This window comes from Geotrypetes seraphini, chromosome 12 (assembly GCF_902459505.1).
Source record: "Geotrypetes seraphini chromosome 12, aGeoSer1.1, whole genome shotgun sequence".
Lineage (NCBI taxonomy): Eukaryota > Metazoa > Chordata > Amphibia > Gymnophiona > Dermophiidae > Geotrypetes > Geotrypetes seraphini.
This window is the reverse complement of record NC_047095.1, coordinates 113,094,633-113,117,565: the sequence shown is the minus strand read 5'-3', so window position 1 is coordinate 113,117,565 and position 22,933 is coordinate 113,094,633. Positions and strand designations below refer to the sequence as shown.

The 22,933-nt window shown below is 43.3% G+C and overlaps 1 protein-coding gene across 1 annotated transcript in view; it reads right to left on the bottom strand.

Annotated features, from left to right (window-relative positions):
- LOC117346309 (vomeronasal type-2 receptor 26-like) overlaps window positions 1–21,804 on the bottom strand; it is a 37,565-nt gene extending 15,761 nt beyond the window's left edge. The window contains exons 1-3 of the mRNA XM_033915709.1: window positions 21,176–21,804; window positions 16,335–16,626; window positions 8,538–9,044 (exon numbers count right to left, since the gene is read on the bottom strand). Of these exons, the coding sequence (XP_033771600.1) occupies window positions 8,538–9,044; window positions 16,335–16,626; window positions 21,176–21,804 (1,428 nt within the window). The remainder of the gene's footprint in view (window positions 1–8,537; window positions 9,045–16,334; window positions 16,627–21,175) is intronic.
- Window positions 21,805–22,933: the final 1,129 nt, after the last annotated feature.

Below are 22,933 nucleotides of genomic sequence, written 5' to 3'. Positions count from 1 at the left end.
GTTCGCGCCGAAATAACCTGCGTCTTTTGGGGTCCCGGAGGGTCAAGAGGGTAATAATATGGTGGCGTTCCTGGAGTCCTTTATCCCCAAATTACTGGACTTCCACTTTAAACATGATTTTGAGATTGAGCGCGCTCACCGCTCACCATCCTCCCGGTTCCCGCATGATCGCCATCCACGACCCATTGTGCTTCAGATCCTCCGCTACCCACAGGTCATCGAAATTCAACAAAAAGCTCGATCCATGGTGCCTGTGACCCACGAGGGAAATAAAATCCTCTTCCTTCCAGATCTTCACAAGAATACCGTTAAAGCCCACCAGCAACTCCTTGCATTCAGACCGCAATTGAAGAAGATGGGAGCCCGCTACAGATTGTTCTATCCGGCGAGAATGAGGGTTACTTTCCTGAATTAAACACGGGACTTCTCTGACCCGGCTACTTACATTGAGGAGACTTCGCCGACTACGATTGAATCTGTATGAGCTTGTCCCTGCTGTGCCTGCTGCTCGTCTCTCAAGCTGCCTTTGAAAAGTGACTTTTATACCTTGTTTTCAAATTTTAAATGGCATAAATATTATACCATGACTCTCTCTCATTTTGCTATAACCTGCTTGAATGGCTCCTTTCTATATTTCATTCTACCTCATCTACCTTATTGCCGTATGTGCTGGTCCTCTCTTCATGTTCTTTGCTCTCTTTTCTTTACTGCCATGTGACTTTGCTCTGCAGGATCATGCACCTTGGCCATATTGCTCTTCTGTCCCTACCTTTACTTCGATTTTACCTTCCTTTTCTGTAAGTAACTCCTTACTGCTAACTGCCTGGTATCTCCAACACTTTCCTGCAGTGTTATTTTTTCACAATATGCTCCTTATTTGTAGTTAACAATTATTGGCTATGCTTCACAGTACTGATTACGTGTTAACCGAGTTCGAGTGCCTTTTTCAGCCACTGTCTTATTGTACTGCATGTAAGCTGTAATATTCAATCTATTTGCTTCTGCATTTTCTTCTTATTTCCCCCTTCTATGCTCTCTTCCCTTACAGCTACTAATATCTATATCTCTCCGTCGTGTTTACTGATTAAACTGCAGCGCTACTGAGCATTTGTTTACTTTTTATCCCTTTTTCTCTGCGTTTTATTTTTCTTTCTTATCATAAACTATTCTGTTATATTACCATGCTCACTATGTTTGTAGGGACATCTCCTTCCGAATTAACCTCTTTCTCTAATGGTCTGGGATGTTAATTGCTATTTTATGCCTCTTATTCTTAATACTATCAAAAAGTGTTACTTTCACAACATGCTCCATTAGTTTACTAGCCATTAGATGTGCCTCATTGCTCTGCTGACTCACATGTTTGCACTGATTGCTGTTAATTAGCCATTGTTGGCTCAGACGTTTCACTTTGCTACAGCACTTGAACTTTTTGACTCTGCTGTTTGCTTTGTTAATTGAGTGTGCACTCAGAGCTACTATTTGCACAATACTGTTTAGCTGGTAGCTGAGTCTGTTTGTTCACTCGGCTATCTGTCCCCTCTTCAGCCACCCACAGTTTTTGGCTTGCTGTTTTATTACAGTGGGCTCTCTCCTCCTTTCAGGTATATCTTCCTACTCCTTTACTTTATTTATTTATTTATTTATTCTTTCTATTGGTGTTTCATGATGCATACAGCTTCTACTTTTTCTGGCCTTGTCATATATATTGCTTATGAGTCCTCAATCTAAATTTGTATGGTTCTTACAAGTACCTCAATCCTACTGCATAACACATTTCCTTGTTTCCAATGTCAAGTTTCAAGTTTATTTAAATTTGATAAATCGCTTATTACATACTAAGCGAGTAACAGTAAAATATAAGATAGATCTAGAGTTCATTGTACATCTTTAAAAGGGATTGAAAACAGACTGACAAAACAGACAAACCCAGATACATAGGGAAAGGGAAAAGGAAAGGGAGAAAGTTACAAAATTAATATTATTCAATTGGGGAGAAAAGAAGAAGCCAAATAAGGAGAGAACATGAGAAATGGGATAAGATTATTACATATGGATTATTTAAAGATTAAATACGTCTTTAAAGAGAAAAGTTTTTAAATTATTTTTGAATCTTCTGAGATCTTTAACTTCTCTTATATATAAAGGCAGGTCGTTCCAAGTTAAAGGGGCCATTACTGAATATATATCGTGACGTCTGTTTCCAATGTCATTATCTATAATCTCTTTAAACGTCAAAGGTCTTAATAATGTGATTAAAAAACTAAATTACTGTCTTACATTGATGATCTTAAAGCAGATATCATTCTGCTTCAGGAAACTCATCTTAATGATTCTGGATCAAGTAAGTTTCTTAAACAAGGTTTTTGTTCACCTTTGTTTCCCCCTGCTTTGAATGGAAAAAATGGTGTTATTACTCTAATTAAGCAACACCCATCCATCTCCATATTATCCAGCTCTCATGATACTTATGGTAGATGTGTTAGTACCAAACTTTCTATATCCAATCGTGCATTGCGTATCATTAATATATATGCTCCAAACTTAGATTCTCCTGAATTTTTTCATAATTTGGCTAATCATATTTTACAGGATCCTGATACTCCTATTATTATTGGAGGTGATTTTAACCTTATTTTAGATCCCTCCAAGGACAGGAAATCACATGCCTCATACAAGAAACCAAAATGCTGGTACGCATTACATGATATTATTTCCTAGCTTCATTTAACAGATCCCTGGAGACTGCAGCACCAAAACCATGATCAATTTACGTTTTTTTCAGAACCACACTCGACCTATTCAAGGATTGATTATTTTCTTGCTAGTGCATCTACCTTACCACACATCACCACTTCTGATATTCACTCCATCACAATTTCTGATCATGCTGCTATTACCCTGACTTGCTCTTACTTTTCTCTTACACCTTGCAGTAGGCAATGGTGGGGAAGGAGTAAAACGCAGACCTCACGGACCTGACGGACCTCACGGATCTAAACCTGTACGGCCTTAAAAATCTGAGGTCCGTGTCGGTCCGTGTCCCTGCCGCTTGTAGTTTCTGTCGCTGACAGACCTTGATTGAGATTTGAGCGCTGACGGATCCGTCCCAGCATAGGGAGGGAAAAGTGTTAGGATCCATCAGCGTTAAAAATCTCTTCGAGGTCTGTCAGAACCAGAGACTAGAGCTGGAGCGGCAGAGCAGAAGCCAAGAGAGTGTGGACATAGGTTTTGGACGTGCGTTATGAAAAAGAAGTCTCCAAAGTCCAGCACTAGTCTCTGGCTCTGACAGACCTCGAAGAGATTTTTAGCGCTGACGGATCCTAACACTTTTCCCTCCCTATGCTGAGACGGATCCGTCAGTGCTAAAATCTCATCAAGGTCTGTCAGCGACAGAAACTACAAGCGCCACAGACACGGACCGACACGGACCTCAGATTTTTAAGGCCGTACAGGTTTAGATCCGCGAGGTTCGTCAGGTCCGTGAGGTCCGCGTTTTACCCCTTCCCGCAATGGCGGTTCAATTCCTCTCTCCTCGCTGGGGCCCAATTCTCTGAGTGCATTACTGCTGCCATCCAATAATTTTTTCATTTTAATATTCCCACACACTCCAATTGGATAACCACCTGGGACGCCTTCAAAGCTTTCATACGTGGGACGATAATTCAATTCACTGCTCGACTCCACTCCTCTAGAAAACAAGTCCTACGAGATCTTGAATCTCGCATACGTGAAGCGGAGGATACTCATATTTCAGACATTACTGATATTCCGACCCTGACTACTCTGCGTAACCTTAGACTCCAATATAACTCTTTATTGAGCTCATCTGCCGTCAAATCTGTCTTTGTCCAGGCTGCTTCTTACTACGCAGATAATAATAGGCCCGGCCACCTGCTCACAAATTATTTGAAAAAATCCCAAGAGAAGACCACCATATCATCTATTAAGGACCCTGCAGGACAACTTACCACGGATTCTTCAGCCATCTCTCCCGCCTTCCATAATTTCTATCAAGATCTTTATTCTTCTGAAACCACTTCCTCTTTATCTAGTCTCAACTCCTTCCTGTCTTTCCCACACCCCTCTCTCTCCGACTGATACTCTTTCGCTTACTTCTCCTTTCACTTCCCAGGAACTCATGGATCCATTAACTCCATGGCTCCAAACAAATCTCCGGATCCTGATGGCCTTACAATTGAATTCTACAAAGCCTTTCTACCCATCTTACTTCCACACATGCTGCCTTTCTTTCACTTTTTATGTAATCAAGGTCATTCCACAGGTTCTTTTACAGAAGCTACCCTCATTGTCTTCCCTAAACCGGGCAAGGACTCCCAAGATGTCAAAAATTACCGCCCCATCTCACTAATCAATGTAGATGCCAAAATTTTTGCCAAGATTCTCGCTTCCCGTCTACAATCTGTACTCCCTCTTCTCATTTCTCCAGATCAATCTGGTTTTCTAAATAATCGCTACTCTTCTAATAATACCCGACTATTGTCTCATATTATCCATCATTCCACATCTCATTCAGATAGACTCTTAATTATGGCCCTAGATGCCGAAAAAAGCCTTTGATCGTCTTGAATGGCCCTATCTCTTTCATGTCCTTCGTTGATATGGTTTCCCTGATTCCTTCTTATCTATGATTAAAGTTCTGTACTCTCACCCAACGACACGTATTATGATCAATTGACATCTTTCACAACCCTTTTCTCCATCCCGTGGCACAAGGCAGGGCTGTCCCCTATCTCCCTTACTCTTCAATCTTGCCCTTCAACCACTTTTATCTGCTATTAGGAATGATTCTCGGATTGATGGCTTCCACTATAATGACTTTTCAGTCAAACTATCGGCGTATGCTGATGATGTTCTTCTCTACGTCACTCTGGAGTCTCTCCTCTTTGTCCTTGAACAAATTGACCGCTTTTCAGCTGTTTCTGGATACAAATTGAACGTCAATAAATCTGAACTGTTGCCGTTGAATTGTATCGACATTCAATCTGACTCCTCCCAATACGATTTCATCTGGTTCCCCTCCAAGATCAAATATCTCGATCTGTATTTTGAGTCCTCTATTGAATCCACTTCACGACTTAATTCAGACTGTATCTTTTCTATTATTCATTCTTGCACCTTTAGATGGTCACCCCTTAATCTTTCCTGGTGGGGTAGACTATCTACAATACGCATGATGATCACTCCTAAAATCAATTATATTCTTAGTATGCTCCCCTTTCTTTTTCCCCATTCGGTCTATTCTCGCATTGAACAATTAATCACTTCCTTTTTATGGCAAGGCAAGCAGCCTCGGATTGCACTCCATAAATTGAAATGTTCTAAGGAGCAGGGTGGGGTAAATTTTCCCAGCTTTCGCAAATATCACTATGCATTTTTGATGTCTCAGGGCTCCTTATGGCTGAATTTGGAGTCTATGCGTACGGCTCCTACTTGGTTACCTTTGGAGTTTGCTATCGTTGATTCTTATATTTTGCATCATGCTCCTGCTATCCCTCTTCCCCAGTTGGCAAAACAAAACCCAATATTGCTGAGTACGTGGCAGGCACTCAACCATATTGACTCCCTCTCAAACAAGAAATTGACAGACTCAGTATTTGCACCAATCTGGCATAACCCCAAACTTAAGATAGACAATGTGGTGATCATATGGAAAACTTGGCATCAGCATGGAATTTGGTATATTTCCCATCTATTGCATAATGACAAATGGATCACCTTTTCAGACATCATGGCCAAATTTAATATTCCTCCTTCTCAATATTTCAAATGGTTTCAACTTCACCATTGTCTTACTGCGAGGTACCCTTCCCCAGCATCTCTTCATACCACCTCAGAATTACACTCTCTGGCTCTTTCCTTCACTGCCTCCAAAGGCCAATCATCTAATTGGTACAAATTTATGCATTCTAAATGTTTTGCTGCAATCCCAGCTTCCCTGACTAAATGGGATATATTGTTGCAGTCTCCATTAACTGATTGTATTTGGAAGGAACTGTGGGCCAGAATTTTTAAATCGCTCCACTCTGCCTCCCATAGATAATCCACGATTTTTCCATACCATCGAGCCTTCTGGACTCCTTCCAAAAAAAGCCAAAATTAAGAGGTCCTCAGATAGCTCCTGTTGGACTTGAAAATCCTCAGAAGGCTCTCTACGACATATGATATATGATTGTCCCCATTTACAGATTTTTTGGTCCTCTATTTGGAATATGATTACCAAAATTTTTCTTATTAATGACCCTTTTACATTAGATGTGTTAATTCTGGGATCCTCAGCACTATCCTTTGCCACAAAACCTTTGCCTTCCTAGCAGCCAAGATGAACCCATGGCTTGCCCAAATGATACTCGAGGCCCCCACTTACCTCGGCTTCAGAAAAATACTCAAAACTTACCTAGTCAACAAACAAGACCCGTAACCGCCCTCTTCCAGCATTACCTGCCCCACGTTTGACCCTCCCCCACCTTCCTAAACGCTTTCTTCCCTCTCTTCTACCCACTCCCTTCTTCATCAGCCAAGTTCGGCTAAATTGTGTTATTAATCTAATAAATTGTTGTAAATCGGCATGTCAATGTGGATCCTAATGTAATTGTTGTGAACCGCCTAGAACTCGAAAGGTATGGTGGTATATAAGAATAAAATTATTATTATTATTATTATTATTATCCTCACCTTTATCTTTGTATCATGATCGCCTTTTGACCCTTTTGCTATTTCTAGCTATTCAATTAATTTTGCAAAATTGGAAAGACTTCTCTAATCTCAGCTTCACTCATTGGTGGAATTCGGTTTGTCTTCATGTTAAATATGAACGACATTTGGCAGAACGCTTTAAATCACTATCCACATGAGGAAATGGCTGCTGTGAGTTCCTGTAGTCTCTCGAGACTACGTCAGGAACTCCCTATAGCCATTTCCTCATGGCGATCTGCATGGGGCAGGATCGTAGGAAGATCGCTCCTGCCCCGAAAGCCCTCTAGACCACCAAGTAAGGCCGGGAAGGTGGCAGGCAGGTGGGGGTGGATCAGAGCCGGATAATCATGGTTTTTCACCATTCGTGGTCCAGCTCTGCCCGTATCCCCCGCAAATGACGATGGAGAAGTGTAATCACAAATACTGTAGTATGTGTGTGAAAGTTGGGAAGTGAGTGTGAATATGAGTGATGGGGATTAGGTTCACTGACTAAATTATTCTGATATTTATTAATAAATTAAGTTTTGGTAAGTTGTAAAAGTACTGTAATGAAATGAACTGTGGGAGATAAGATTAAAATTGAATTGATTCAGATAATAAAAAAGGCAGAGAGAAGACCAAATGATGACAGCCACTATAGTTAAAAAATGAGGCGAATAAAGAATGTAAATGAAGGAAACAGAAAACAGTATATTAGAGTTACAGCCTCAACACCCTGAGACTGTGGGTTCAAGCCCAGCACTGATTCTTGTGACCCTAGACAAATCACTTAACCCTCTCTTGTCCCAGTTATGTTAAGTAGATCTTGAGTCCTCTGGGACAGATAGGGAAAGACACTTGAGTATCTGAATGTAGATAACTGATAACCTCCATTGATACGCAGTATATAAATAACTAATGAACCTGATGTGGTGCACAATTGAGTCCAGTGGGGTTTGGAGGGACAACCATACACTTAAGGGAGTTATGATAAGGTATATTCCTGGGCCTTTTTGGGTGAAGTTCAATGCAGTGTTCCACTTCTCTGTGTGGACTGTCTGTTAAAAGTGTTGGCCCCTCTTTCATCCCAATGGCTTATTTTTACATTTTCCACTTGGACTTTTTTTCTTCTAAAATGGTTCAAAAAAGATACAGTAGATGCACTGAGAACAAGCACATCTGAGAAATGGCCATTTTTGAAACAAATAAATATTTTGTTGTTTTGAAAATGGTCATATTCCACATAATGTCTAATCTCAGATTTGGAAGTTATATTGAAAATGCCCCTCCACATATTTTTAGAGATATGGTGATCATGGAAATTCCATAGAGATTTTACCCACAATATACGGCCCATATACCCAAATTTATTTGAAGATACATATATTTAATTCTGACCAAAATCTGAAGAATTGTTTTAAGATGAGTGCAAAAGTCTAGATAACACATGTGGTAATAATAAATCTTTTAAATAAGATGGATCTCCCTCCACGCTACCAGTAGCCAATTGCCACCAATTCTATTTCTAAATATAGCATTCCTTTATGAAATGGTGTTACCTTCCATGGCAAATAATCTGATAATCTCTGTCGGTCTCCATTCCACATGGTGGTATTTCCAGAGCCAGAGAAAAGCATGTCTTCCAGTGCATGTGCCAGGGCATACATAGCATTGTAAATGGTATAACTGCTGGCAAAGTGGGTATTGGTACAGTGGTATAAGAAATAATATGATTTTGTATGTTTACATGATTTTCTGATGCTTTTGGAGCAGAAATTTTGACATAGTCCATTCCACCACGCATTAATATCTGAACTTTTAGGAAACAAAATAGGATTTACCTCTTGTACAAATTTTAAAAAGCTTGGAATATTTTTCTTCATTCCTGTGAATAGCAAGGTGTTATTCTGGAAATTAGATTTCAATAGGTAGCTGGTTGTAAAATCAAAGTCAGTTATGATGATACAGACCTTGCCAGGTATCTCTAGAATATTTATCCAATTAATGAAAGTCCATGAAAGCTGTATTTCAAAATAGCTAATGATTACTTTAGTTGATGATTTATGAATAGTCTCATTCATTTTGTCAGCTCTTAGATTTGGCCACTTTCTGAGTATTTCTATGAATTCAATACAGGCTCCATTCTGCTCAATCCTTTCTTTCAGGAGATGGACAAACTGCAGGCTGTTGTCATCTTCATATATAATGATACCAACCCAAGTCCAGTTGAAATGTTTCAGTAATTTCATGATCCCATCAATGATAGGAAGAACATTGGGCATAGTGTTATATAGATAAGGAAACTTAACAATATATCTGTTAAAAGGATTCTGATAAACATAGCTGATCTGTCAAGAAATATAGTTAATTCAGAATTATCTTTATCTTCCAGAGATTGTGGGAGTTAGCTACTAAGCTACAGTAAAATATTGCATGTTAACACAGCTTAGTTTTCTGTAGAGTCAATAATACAACTTGTAATTATGATCAACTCCACAAACTGTATTATTGTTATGCCCTGAAGCCAGTGGCGTACCTAGGGGGGGGGCGGGGGGGCGGGCCGCCCCGGGTACCAGCCCTAAGGGGGTGTTCCCGGCCTTGCCGTTCAGGTCCCCCGCCACCCCCGAAGGACCGCTCGCCCCACTGACCTTCCTGCACCACCTGTGAAGCAGCCCGCAGCAGGATCGCGAAGTCAGCGTCAGCATCCCTGCGCTGCTTCCTGCGCCGCGATCCCGCCCCTCCTCTGACGTCAGAGGAGGGGCGGGACCGTGGCGCAGGAAGCAGCGCAGGGATCGCTGACGCTGACTTCGCGATCCTGCTGCGGCTGTTCATAGGTGGTGCGGGGAGGCCAGGGGGGCGAGCGGTCCTTCGGGGTGGGTCGGGGCATCAGGCCTTCAGGGTGGGGCGGGCGGGCAGGCAAGCAGGCTTTCAAGGGGGAGGGGGTGACAGGCAGGCAGGCAGGCCTTCAAGGGGGGACAGGCCTTCGGGGGGGGTGCAGACCTTCAAGGGGTGCAGGCCTTCAAGGGGGGCAGGCAGGCCTTCAGGGGGGTGCAGTCCTTCGGGGGGGGGTGTGGGCCTTTGGGGGGGTGCAGACCTTCAAGGGGGTGCAGGCCTTCAAGGGGGGAAAGGCAGGCAGGCCTTCAAGGGGGGGACAGGCCTACAAGGGGGGGGACAGGCCTACAAGGGGGGGGACAGGCCTACAAGGGGGGGGGACAGGCCTTCAAGGGGGGGTGCAGGCCTTCAAGGGGGGTGCAGGCCTTCAAGGGGGAGACAGGCCTTCAAGGGGGGGAAAGGCAGGCAGGCAGGCCTTAAAGGGGGGACAGGCCTACAAGGGGGGGACAGGCCTACAAGGGGGTGGGACAGGCCTTCAAGGGGGGGACAGGCCTTCGGGGGGGTGCAGACCTTCAAGGGAGTGCAGGCCTTCGGGGGGGGTGCAGTCCTTCAATGGGGTGCAGGCCTTCAAGGGGGGGAAAGGCAGGCAGGCAGGCCTTCAAGGGGGGGACAGGCCTACAAGGGGGGGAGAAGCTACAAGGGGGTGGTACAAGCCTTCAAGTGGGGGACAGGCCTTCGGGGGGGGGGTGCAGACCTTCAAGGGAGTGCAGGCCTTCGAGGGGGGGGGGTGCAGGCCTTCAAGGGGGGGCAGGCCTTCAAGGGGGGACAGGCCTTCAAGGGGGGAAAGGCAGGCAGGCAGGCCTTCAAGGGGGGACAGGCCTACAAGGGGGGGGAGAAGCTACAAGGGGGTGGGACAGGCCTTCAAGTGGGGGACAGGCCTTTGGGGGGGTGCAGGCCTTCGGGGGGTGCAGACCTTCAAGGGGGGGACAGGCAGGCAGGCCTTCAAGGGGGGGACAGGCCTACAAGGGGAAGGGACAGGCCTTCAAGGGGGGTGCAGGCCTTCAAGGTGGGACAGGCAGATCTTTAAGGGGGGACAGGCCTTTGGGGGGGGACCATGATTTAGAAGTACACGGAGGGAAGGGGGTGTTCAAAGAGACATGCATATGCCAAACTTTGGGGGGGGGAAGAAATAATGGGTCTGAAAATAGAGGAGAGGGAGAGAGATGATGGACCATGGGATTTAGGGAGGGAAGGAACAGAAAGGGAGAGAAATTGGACACAAGGGATGGTGTGGAGGAGGGATAGAGATACTGGATAGGAGGGTAATTAGGAAAAGAAACGGAGAGATGGTGGACTCTGGGATGGTGGGGAAGGAGGGAGAGATGCCGGATGAAAGGGTATTTAAGAAAAGGTGGATCTGTGGAGGGAGATGAAAAAAAGGAAAGATACCAGACTTCCTGGGAAGGGAAGGGAAATGGAAAGGGAGGACAGAGTTGGCAGATGGATGGTTAGCATGCAGAAAGAAGGAGACCCTGGCAAGCAAGTTATCAGAAGAAAACCAGAGCCTTGGACCAACAAGATTTGAAATATAACCAGACAACAAAAGGTAGAAAAATTAATTTTATTTTCTGTTTTGTGATTATAACATGTCAGATTTGAAATGTGTATCCTGCCAGAGCTGGTGTTGGACTGCAAACGTGAGCTAGGATTTAACAGAAAGAGGAAAAGTCCTTTTTGTTTCTTTATTTTATTTACACCACAGCGCCAGTGTGGTTAGGAGAAGCCAAAGGGGGTGAAAAAGCTATAAAACCCACCAGGAGTTTTGAAAAAAATCACCCAACTGGGCAGGAAAATCGAATTGAAAAACCAATTCAATAGGGCTGAATCGAATCAAAAATTTTTTTTCCTGTATCTGGCAGCATTAGTTTGCGCTACTGTCTTAGACTTTAGGACCTGGGATTGGGGAGAGATGGCATCCTCAGTACTTTATAATGCAAGTGAAACGAGGATTTGGTCAGACTTTTGAAGGGTCTGCAGAAAAAAAATATTGTATAGGCCGGGGACATGAGACAGCAGGAAATGGGAACTTTTCTTCCTTCTATTTTTGTGAATGGAAAGGCTGAGGATGTCAGAGAGGTCAGTTAAAATATGTGCTTTATAAGAAAATATAATAATGTGTTTTATAAAGTTTATAGCATAGCTGGCCTACCCAGTGAGGTGTTCCTAGTGGTGATGGTGGCAGCGTGTCAATGTGTTGAGAGGAAGAGGTGGTCTGGGAAATTCTGCTGAGCAAACTCCGGGCCCATTTCCACCCCCCAGTTAGTCCACTCCACTCAACTGATTCACACACTGAGTGGGTCTTTGGGTGTTGTTTTGGGATCTCTTCCAGTGGTTTATCTCCTTCTGGTCCAAGGAAGGAAACTTTGTTATCCTTAGCATTGACCTACAGAATATGTTTGTAACAGCGCTGCTTGTGTGGCATTAGGCTATGTAGTGATCGAAAGAAAAAAACAGACCTTTGCACATTTTTGCACTATATGGTGGGTGTATGAGGAGATTCACATTTCCTGCACAGCTAAGTCCATGTGAAGTTACCTTGTGCTGTATTTGACATCTAGCAAGGTCTCTGTTTGAAAGGAAAGATCTAAACTTAAAAATGAAGTGGCCAGAAGTTATGGTAAAAGCAGATAGTGTAGCTGGTTTTAAGAAAGATTTGGACAAATTCCTGGAGGAAAAGTCCATAATCTGTTATTAAGACATGGGGGAAGTGTCTGCTTGCCCTGGATCGGTAGCATGGAATGTTGCTACTCTTTGGGTTTTGACCAGGTATTAGTGTCCTGGATTGGCTACCATGAGAATGGGCTACTGGGCATGATGGACCATTGGTCTGACCCAGTTAGGCTATTCTTATGTTATGTTCTCATCTGTAGGGGCCTTTGTTTTCACTTCTTATTTTAATGTATTTTTTTTCTGGGAACTTATCAGTGTTTTTTATAATGGGAACAAAAATGGAAGAGAATTAATGTGTGTGGAATGGGGGGTAACTAATTTCTTCAGCTAAATAATTCAATCCACTTCAAACAGACATAGGAGAACTTGTGCACCATTCACACACCCTCCAACCAAAAACGTCAAAAGAAAAAAACTGTTCGACAACCTCCTAGCCATTCGAGCTGCAACACTCGACCCCCAACTCTACAACCAATTGATATCAACCACAGACTGCAAAACCTTCAAAAAGAAATAAAAACCCTTCTATTCAAAAAACACATAAAACCGAACTAACACAATCAGAACTGTCCCAAGCATCACCTGCAACTACTCCATATGTACTTCTAATGTCATGACAATTTAGACATAATTTATGTTATGTTATGTTTGGAATAATGGTTACATATATGAGGTTCAATAAAAGAAAATTTTCACTGCCTGTTTCTATTCTGACCATTTATTCCATTTCATGGTTATTGCAAAAAAAAAAAAAAAAAATTTTTTTTACATGGGGGGGGGGGGGGGTCAAAAAATGATGGGCCCCGGGTGCCACATACCCTAGGTACGCCACTGCCTGAAGCATTAAGTCAGTAATGTGCAGTCCAGTTCTACTGGGCACCATCTTAAATAAAGACTTCCTTAAAAAGGGTGTTCCCAAATAAAGACTTCCTAATCTTCAGAGCAGACTCTTATCCTTCTGAAGTCACTCCAACTTCCACCCAGCCACGCAGGAATAACAGAGCACCGACCGCTCAGAAGTCTGGATCCAACACACAAACTGCCGCAAGCTGACTCCAGCGGCACCAGAATGAGGCTTCTGCCTCCCTGCCTGCAAAGTGCAGCAACGCACCACCAAGAAAGCAGCCGGCTCACTCGACCCGACAGGCTCACCTCTGATGCAAGGGCTGAGCTGATGCGTCCTGCCTTCAAGAGCAGCAATGAAGGCAGAAAAAACAGCGCTCCCAAAAGCGGTAAGCTGCTAACGCACTCGTCCCGAACAAGGCTCTGCCTCCAATACAAGGAAATGGCAAGGCATCCCACCAAGCAGCAGCCCTGTCCGACACAGCCTTCAGGCAAAATCAACAAGGAAGGCAAACACAGCACTGCCAATAATGCAAAACAGCTGACTCAGCATGAACCAGGCTCTACCGCCGATGTCCAGTGCAGCCACCACTACAAATCGCCCGCCCTGCCCGACGCAGCCTACATGCAGCAACAGCAGCAAAGAGGTAACATGTGGCTACCCATGAAACCCGCCCCCCAACCAAACCCCTAGCCCCATAAATACCCACCTATCACGCTAATTTAAACAATTGAAACACACAATTTTCCCCACCAACCCTAACCTTCCCCACTCCCTCTAAACCTCTAGTTCTCCACTGCCCACCAATTCTCCTCAGAAAACTCCTCCAATTCCAGAGCCCCTTTTCCTAGACAATCCTTGCTCGCTCTCACCTACACCTATCCCTACCTCTTACTTCCACCCCTCCCCTTACCTAACTTGCCTAACAACCCACTACCCATTCTCCTACCTACCTACCACTAATTAATTAACCCTTACCCCTCCAAAACCATCTTCGCGGGCTCATCCAGTGTTATAAGCCTGCAGATTAATCTGCAAGCCACTTAAAACCCAAAAAACAGAATCATATCTGAAGGATACATGCTAAAACCATAAATAAAAAGTGCACATGAAGCATTAAGATAACTTATCTAAAATATCAGAAGGGAGGAACAGATAAGACCCAAATGAAACAATAAAAGATAAGAACCAAAGAGAGCCGTGTGTACTAAAATGAGAATACCATGCTTAAAATATGAAAGGACAATATGGAAACGATTAATTAGTTAAACTCAGTTAAAACATGACAGAGTGAACTTTAAAAAAAAATTATGAGATAAGAACATAAGAACATAAGAAGTTGCCTCCGCTGAGGCAGACCATAGGTCCATCATGCCCAGCGGTCCGCTCCCGCGGCGGCCCATCAGGCCCATTGCCTGAGCAATGGTCTATACCTATCTATACCCTTCAATCCCTTTTTCTTCTAGGAATCTATCCAAACCTTCTTTGAAACCATTTAAGGTTTTCTTGTCTACAACAGCCTCTGGAAGCGCGTTCCATGTATCCACCACCCTCTGAGTGAAAAAGAACTTCCTAGCGTTTTTTCTTAACCTGTCCCCTTTCAATTTCTCCAAGTGCCCCCTTGTGCTCGTGGTGCCCCTTAATTTGAAAAATCTGTCCCTGTCTACTTTTTCTATGCCCTTCAGGATCTTGAAGGTTTCTATCATGTCTCCTCTAAGTCTTCGCTTCTCCAGGGAGAAAAGTCCCAACTGCTTCAATCTGTCGGTATATGGGAGATTTTCCATTCCCTTTATCAGTTTAGTTGCTCTTCTTTGTACTCCCTCAAGTACCGCCATGTCTTTCTTGAGGTACGGTGACCAGTACTGGACACAGTACTCCAGATGCGGCCGTACCATTGCACGATACAACGGCATGATGACTTCCTTCGTCCTGGTCGTAATACCCTTCTTAATGATACCCAACATTCTGTTTGCTTTCCTTGAGGCTGTGGCGCATTGCGCCGATGCCTTCAGTGATGCGTCTACCATCACTCCCAGGTCTCTCTCCAGATTACTGACCCCTAGTGGTGTTCCCCCCTATTTTGTATGTGAACATCGGGTTCTTTTTCCCCACGTGCATGACCTTGCATTTCCCCACGTTGAAGCTCATCTGCCATTTTTCGGCCCACTTTTCCAGCTGCGTTAGATCCTTTTGGAGATCTTCGCAGTCTTCCCTGGTTTGGGCCCTGCTGTATAGTTTGGTGTCATCTGCAAATTTAATGACTTCACACTTGGTTCCCGCCTCTAGGTCGTTTATGTAGATATTGAACAGGAGCGGTCCCAGCACCGACCCCTGCGGAACTCCGCTCGTGACCCCTTTCCAGTCTGAGTAGTGGCCCTTCACGCCAACCCTCTGCTTCCTGTTTGCCAGCCAGTTTTTGATCCATCGATGGACCTCCCCTTGTACCCCGTGGTTCCATATCTTTTTAAGCAGTCTCTCGTGTGGCACCTTGTCGAAGGCCTTTTGGAAGTCAAGGTAAATGATGTCTATAGATTCCCCTTTATCCATTATCCATAATGAGATGGCAAAACTGAAGGTGGAGTTAGCACCAAGTCTGAAAGTATGTGAAAGCCAGATGGAGAGAGACTGTGGTAGACTCAACGGACCAGGCCGCAATCATTAATGGTGCGGGAGGATGGTTTTTCTGGGCTGCTGAGCTGATTGTGGAAGCCACGATCAGCTCAGCAGCCTGATTCTGAACTTACACCTGTATTGACTTGGTCTAAGTCAAAACGTATAAGTTCCATCTGGTAACCTGTCAAACCTTTTTTGTTATGGCTGCGAGATGACTAAGTCTAGGTCGGCCTACTTCCCACCCTATCCACTCCTTCAAAAATGCTCCTTTTAACTTTGGGCTTGCAGAGGCATTGGAAAGGCCTAAGCTGTTTTTTTATACGTCCAAAACCAGTTATAATTATTGGTACTTGAACAATCTGTCTTGTTGATCATCCAATTACCGACTTAGGCCACTTTTTCTGCTTTTTAAAAAAATTATGAGCCCCTTAGCATATACATTTGATTTTGCAAATAGATGTGCTACTAAAAATGTAACTTTAATTGCCATCCTTTAGTTTTGGAAGCTTATAACATTTATGTTTGTAATATCAATTTGGATTCACTTTTATTAAAGATGATGGTCTGTAGATATGGATTATAGAACAGGAAATGAAGTAAAATGTAGCTGTCCCCTTACTTGTGGGTAGTGGTATATTGAGATCAAATTTGATATTTGACTTGATCCCTCAGATGGGAGACCTTCTATGATAGCAGCAAGTGTTCCAGATGTTTTGCAATTATAATTAATGTTTGGCACATCGTTTCGTGAAAATATATTTATGGCAGCCCTAAGTTGTGTGAGCAAATTATTGTAAGAGTCATAAAGGTGATACCCCAGTGTGATGTTGGGTAAGAGCTTTGAGCTGTTGTTAATCTCCTCCACTGCAAAGACGAAGGCCAGGAAGTTGTAGTAGCTGTTGAAGTTATATCTGTAATGAGATTCAGTATCAGATAATGTAAAATAAACATGCAATCTGCTGCTAAGCTTATCTCTGGTAAAAGTAAATTTGACCATGTATCTCCTTTGCTTAAAGAATTACATTGGCTTCCTATGCATCCCAGAATTCTTTTTTTTAATCTTTATTGCGTTTATAAGCATACAAAAAGTGCAAACAGTATACATTCAAAGAATTCAATAAACAGCACTTACATACTTGTAAATTACTGAAACAAATTACCCATCCCTTCCCCCTTTCACACCCTCCCTTCCTAGATGTGTGTGCAAACAAGACGTAATCTAGTGAATTACGAATCATTAATTTGTTTAACAAAAGACTTCAAAGGACTCCAAATTTCTTTAAAATTTTTACTTTTCCCAGATTGTTCCGCCAACATTCTTTCATAATGGTAATATATGCAAAGTGTTTCTCACCAAAAGGTAAAATTTAAACGCTCCCAATTTTTCCAATTTCTAGTGATTAAATGTATCTGCATTGCTTTCAAGATCCTATTTGGCGTTTTCACTACTCGGTTCTTTTAGATTGGAATGTCCCTAGATGTCATCTTCCAAGAAGTTCTCAAAAACTAAAACTTTTATTTCCTTCCCTTAGGGGTAATAATAGATCTACCAGGAGATTCAGTTACTCTTTCATTTTCAAAATGACTGAGCTATGGAACGACAGATGAATTTCCTGACTGTGGCTGGTCACTGTAGAAATGTGCCTACTGTTTGGACTCATGAGCAGGCGGTAGTTTTTTGCCAGCGCATGGAAGGCAAACACAGGAAGCGCATGATGAAAGGTCCCACGCACTGAAGCCGCGGCTTGATAAAAGGAGCCCTAACTTAAAATCCATATTCAATATTCAGTTGGTGTGGTCAATTTGGTTTTTATTACATTACATTAGTGATTTCTATTCTGCCATTACCTTGCGGTTCAAGGCTGATTATATATGAGTTGTCAGGACATTTAGGAGCCAAATAAGGAGGTTAGCACTGGAACTAATCCAGATGGTGGCAATATCATCTGCTATCCTGTTAACTTCACTGGATAACTTACGACACCCTGACACTTTATACACAAAGCAGAGGGGTCTTTAAAGATATTCAGAGACAGTGCACAGATGGTGCCCGAGAATATCCCAGTCAGCAGCACCTACCCAGTAAACAGGTGCTCTTCCATGTCAAAGTGCTCAGGAATATTAATTTCTGTTGTTATTCTACTCCATGGCCACCAATGTGTTATGAAGCTAAGGTCCTCTTTTACAAAGCTGATTACCGTGGCAGCCAATGGTAATCACACCGAAGTTCACTGGGCAAATTTGGAATTCTAATCAATAATAGAATCCTAAATTTAGATAATTCAACCTAGTCAATTTCAAAAGGTCCAACTACGTTCATTAACTCCCACCGTTAGTAACCATTTAATGTAAAATATGTGATCATAAAACTAGTATGAATGAGCTAAACAAGGCTACTTACAAATATTTTTCAACAGATCGAAGAGGAGTTTTGATGAAATGCATAGTTGACTCAATGTTGAAGATAGTTACTATTCCCCCAACGATGATGTCTCCATTCTTGTGATATCCGGGTGAAGCCAAAAAATCCTTCCCTAAAGAGCATGAACACTCAGTGAACTTCCATAGGATAAGAAAAATAATTAAAATAATCAGAGGAGAATGAGTTTTCATCTTCAAAACTGTGAAATAGTTTGTCCAACGAATCAGCTGCTGAGACTGTACATAATTCATTGGTCTGGCAGAAGATGTTGCAGGGTTCTTGCTGATCCCACTCAAATTCATCTTTAAATTATTGACATTCCACTTCCCACTAAAATCCAGGCAATTTTATAAGCAAAGAAATAGAAATCAAATTAATGGGAGGGGGTATCATTTAAGTCTCTTGCTGATTTGAGTTTAACTCTCACGCTAAGGATATAGAACCTTTATAGTGTCCTTCTCCTCAGAGTTTAATCTCAAGGGCATCTGCTGTAGTTCTCTGCACTTAACATTAAATATAGTTTGCTGCTGTTTTTGAAGCATATTAAGAGAGAGACAAACATTAATCTGTCTGAAATGTTTGGGGATGAGAATGATGACAATTATCAAGTACATTGCATATGTGGGCAGAGATGTTATTACAAGGCAGCTAAGCCTAAGGTGGACAAACAGGTTGAAAAGGTGATAGTGAAAGCTAGAAGGATGCTAAGGTGTATACGGAGAGGTGTGGCCAGTAGGAAAAAGGGGATATTGATGCCCCTATATAAGACTCTGATGAGACCTCATTTAAAATATTGTGCAAAGTTCTGGAGACCGCAACTTTAAAAAGATATTTAAAAAATGGAGTTGGTCCAGAGGAAGGCTACTAAAATGGTGCATGGTCTTTATCATAAGGCTTATGGAGACAGACTTAAAGATCTCAATATGTACATCTTAGTGCAGAGGTTCCCAACCCCCGATCCGCGGCCCACTAGCAGGCTATAGCCATCTGACAGCCGGGCCATGATAATATCGATCCCTTATTCCCAGCCGCAGCTGTCTGACAATTGAACCGCAAGAGTATCCATCCTTCCTTCCCAGCCCACCTCTGTTCTGAAAAGTGCAGTGGCGGCTGCACTGAACAGGCTGCTTTGCTGCCTTCCCCAGGACCTTCCCTCTACTGCCGTGTAATTGATGATATCATTAGTGATGCGGTGGCAGAGTGAAGGCCCTAGCGGGGAAGGCAGTGAAGCAGCCTGTTCAGGGTTGCCACCGCTGCACTTTTCAGAACTGAGGTATGTCAGGGCCTCGCATTCGGAGGGTCATCAGGGTTTGCTGCATGTGGGGGATGGGAGAGATGGAAAAATTTCAGGGGGATGGATTGTCGAGGTTCTGCTGCATATGGGGGATGGATGGCAGAGATGAAAAAGTACGCAGGGGGATGGGTTCTCGGGGTAATGCTGCACATGGGCGATGGGAGGGAGAGATGTAAATGTGCGCAGGGGGTTGGGTTTTTGTGGTTCTGCTGCTCATGGGGGAAGGGAGAGATTGAAAGGTGCACCAGGGGATGGGTCCTTGGGGTTCTGCTGCATGTGGGGGATGGGAGAGATGGAAAGGTACGCAGGAGGATGGGTCCTCGGGGTTCTGCTGGTCATGGAGGATGGGAGTGAGAGATGGAAAGATGCGCAGGCAGATGGATCCTCGGGGTTCCACTACACATGAGAGATGTGAGGGGGAGATGGAAAAGTGCTCAGGGAGATGGGTTGTCAGGATTCTGTTACACATGGGGGATGGGAAAAATGGAAAGGTGTTCAGAGGATGGGTTGTTGGATTTCTGCTGCAAGTGGGGGATCAGAGGGAGAGATGAAAAAGTGCACATGGGGATGGGTTGTCGGGGTTCTGATGTACATGGGGGATGGGAGGGAGAGATGGAAGGGTGCACAGGGGGATGGATTCTATGGATTCTGCTGCCCATGGGGGATGGGAGAAATGGAAAGGTGTGCAGAGGGATGGGTTGTTGGATTTCTGCTGCAAGTGGGGGATCAGAGGGAGAGATGGAAAGGTGCACAGAGGGATGGGTTGTTGGGGTTCTGCACATGGGGGATGGGAGAGATGGAAAGGTGCACAGGGGGATGAGTTCTAAGGGTTCCGCTACACATGGGGGATGGGAGGGAGAAATGGAAAGGTGTGCAGGGGGATGGGTCTTCGGGGTCTGCTGCACGTGGGGGATAGGAGGGATAGATAGAAAGGTGCACTGGGGGATGGGTTGTCGGGATTCTGTTGCACATGGGGGATGGGAGGAAGAGATGGAAAGGTAAACAGAGGGATTTGTCGGAGGGTTATCGGGGTTCTTCTGCATGGGGAGATGATAGAAAGGGAATGGAGATATAGCCTGACCAGTGGAGATTATGTACTGATATTCAATTTTATATAATCAGGAGAAGGTACCCACTAACATATGAACCATATTACTCTTCCCACTAACTTTAAAGTTAAAGTTAAAAGAATAAATAACATCATCAGTGGTAGGGAGAAATTCAGCCCAAATTCTGGTGACAGTATGTCATTTAATCTCCATACACAAGTGCACACACGGATGCACTGCCACTGGCTATCACTCCAGAAAGCCTCCCCGAGAAAAATATTTCTTTTTTTTTAAATTTTATTTATTTATTTATAAGATTTTCCATTTTAATACAAGCATTACATTATACAATGCAAAAGATCCAGAAAAAATATTTCAACAAAACTTATTTAGGAAAAACATTATGTCTTATTTAGTCCACAATTTAAACCACAATTTAAAGATCAAGAAAGGAAATAAACTTCCAAAACATTAGTAACAAATCAACTAAACAAGGTCACGGCATTAGATTCCCAAGTTACAACCAGCTGGCAAGTCATACATTACTAGTCATGGTTACCATTTTCTCCTTTGATCCAATAAATTCCAAAAGTTGTTTGGGCTCGAAAAAAAGAAAATTCTTATTTTAAAAAGATACATAACATTTTGCAGGAAATTTAACAAGAAAAGTAGCCCCCAGAGCCAGAGACCTTGACCTCAAGGACAAGAACTCCATCCTACGTCTCTGGGTTATCTGAGCTAAATCAGGAAAAACTCGAACATTAGAACCCAAAAACTTATTATTTATATGTCGAAAATACATACGAAGAATAAATTCCCTGTCACTCTCCAAGGCTAAAGTCAACAACATGGTAGTTCTTTGAGTAACAACCTCAAGGGAATTTTCCAAAAATGAAGACAGATTCAAGTCCACTACTTTATCCACTGGGGTTTCTATAGGTGTGGATTCCCCTTGTGTTGTTTTTAAATTCAAGTAGTAAGCTCTAACAATTGGAGGCAAATTTTCTGGTGGAATGGCTAAAGTCTCTCGAAAATATTTCTTAGCCATCTCAACTGGTGAAATAATAGGCCACTTAGGAAAATTCAAAAATCTTAAATTATTTTTCCTCAGTTGGTTTTCGAAATTTTCCATCTTATGGGAAACATAAGATCTCTCTTTAACCAGTTCCACCTGAACCTTCTTTACTTCATTCAAATTATTTTCCTGTTTCTCCAACCTTTCATTAACCTTAGTAAGAAGCACCCCTTGTTGCTCCACTTTGGAGAAAACAGTTCCATAATCTGTTTTAATTGTAGATAAAGTCAATTTGAGATTGGAGTCCATGACTGATATGGCCTGCCATAGCGCCTCCATATCTATCTTATCTGGTTTCTTCATCTCCCCAAAACTGATAACATTCCCTCCCGAGGCACCTCTCACCTCTTCTTCCAAAGTGCAGGAAATTTCTTGATGGCTCCCATCTCCTCCTTCCATTGAAAGGCTTGATAGGGATGTCCCTCCAATGCTGGAGTCACTTTCTCCCTCTCGGGGCTGTCGGGCTCCAAGCACTTGTGCACTTGTGCACTTCCGGGCTGGGGAGGAACCAGCCTCTGGTCCGGACTCAAAGTAGTCCGACTCTCTGCGCTGAGGTTCGCCAAGAGATCCGGGTTCCCTCCCGAAGTAACTGGGGTCGCCTCACCCATGCGAGCAAAAGCGCTCGTTATGGTAGATTGAATCAGCCGTTGAAGGGGTTCAGCCACCGGAGGAACTGCGCGGGCGACTCCCTTCCTCTTCCCCATAACACCACCGGGTAAGAGGCACCGACACAGATTCAAGTACAAACGAGCGGAGAGCTCGCTCAGGCATCCGCTCCTGACGCCATCTTGATCCTCTCCCCTTTCATCTCAAACAAAGACTCTGATGCCAGGGAAGACTGAGCTGCCACATGTTACACAACACATTGTGATTATGCAAGGGGCACCTAGCACACTTATTCTGTACCTGTCTATGGGCAGATGGCAGCAAGTAGTCAGCCACAGTTATCCATCACTAGCACTGTAGGGATCTCAGAAAGAGAAGATCTAGCAACATACATTGATCACAAGAGTGAACATGGGACTACTTCCAGAATGAGAAGCCAGTCGAGAGGTATAGCAACTCTATTAGAAAGTCTGCAGTAGAGCACAAGATGGACGTGCTTCCCAAAGCAGCTCAACCAACAGATCATCCTCCTACTGTAGAAAAAAAATAGAGGTCCCAAAAAGACAATGTCCAGTATATAAGAAATCACATCCTCTTCTGAAATGTTGAGGGTTGAGGAGAAGACCTTGAGAGATTGAAAGAAATTGCTGAGAAAATGCCAAATCTGTTATAATTATTGCTCTTCAATCAAGATCATGGCCAAAGACTGTAAGTGCACAGAATGTGATAGTGACCAACATATCAGTGCCTTACATCCTCGTAGGAGTAGACC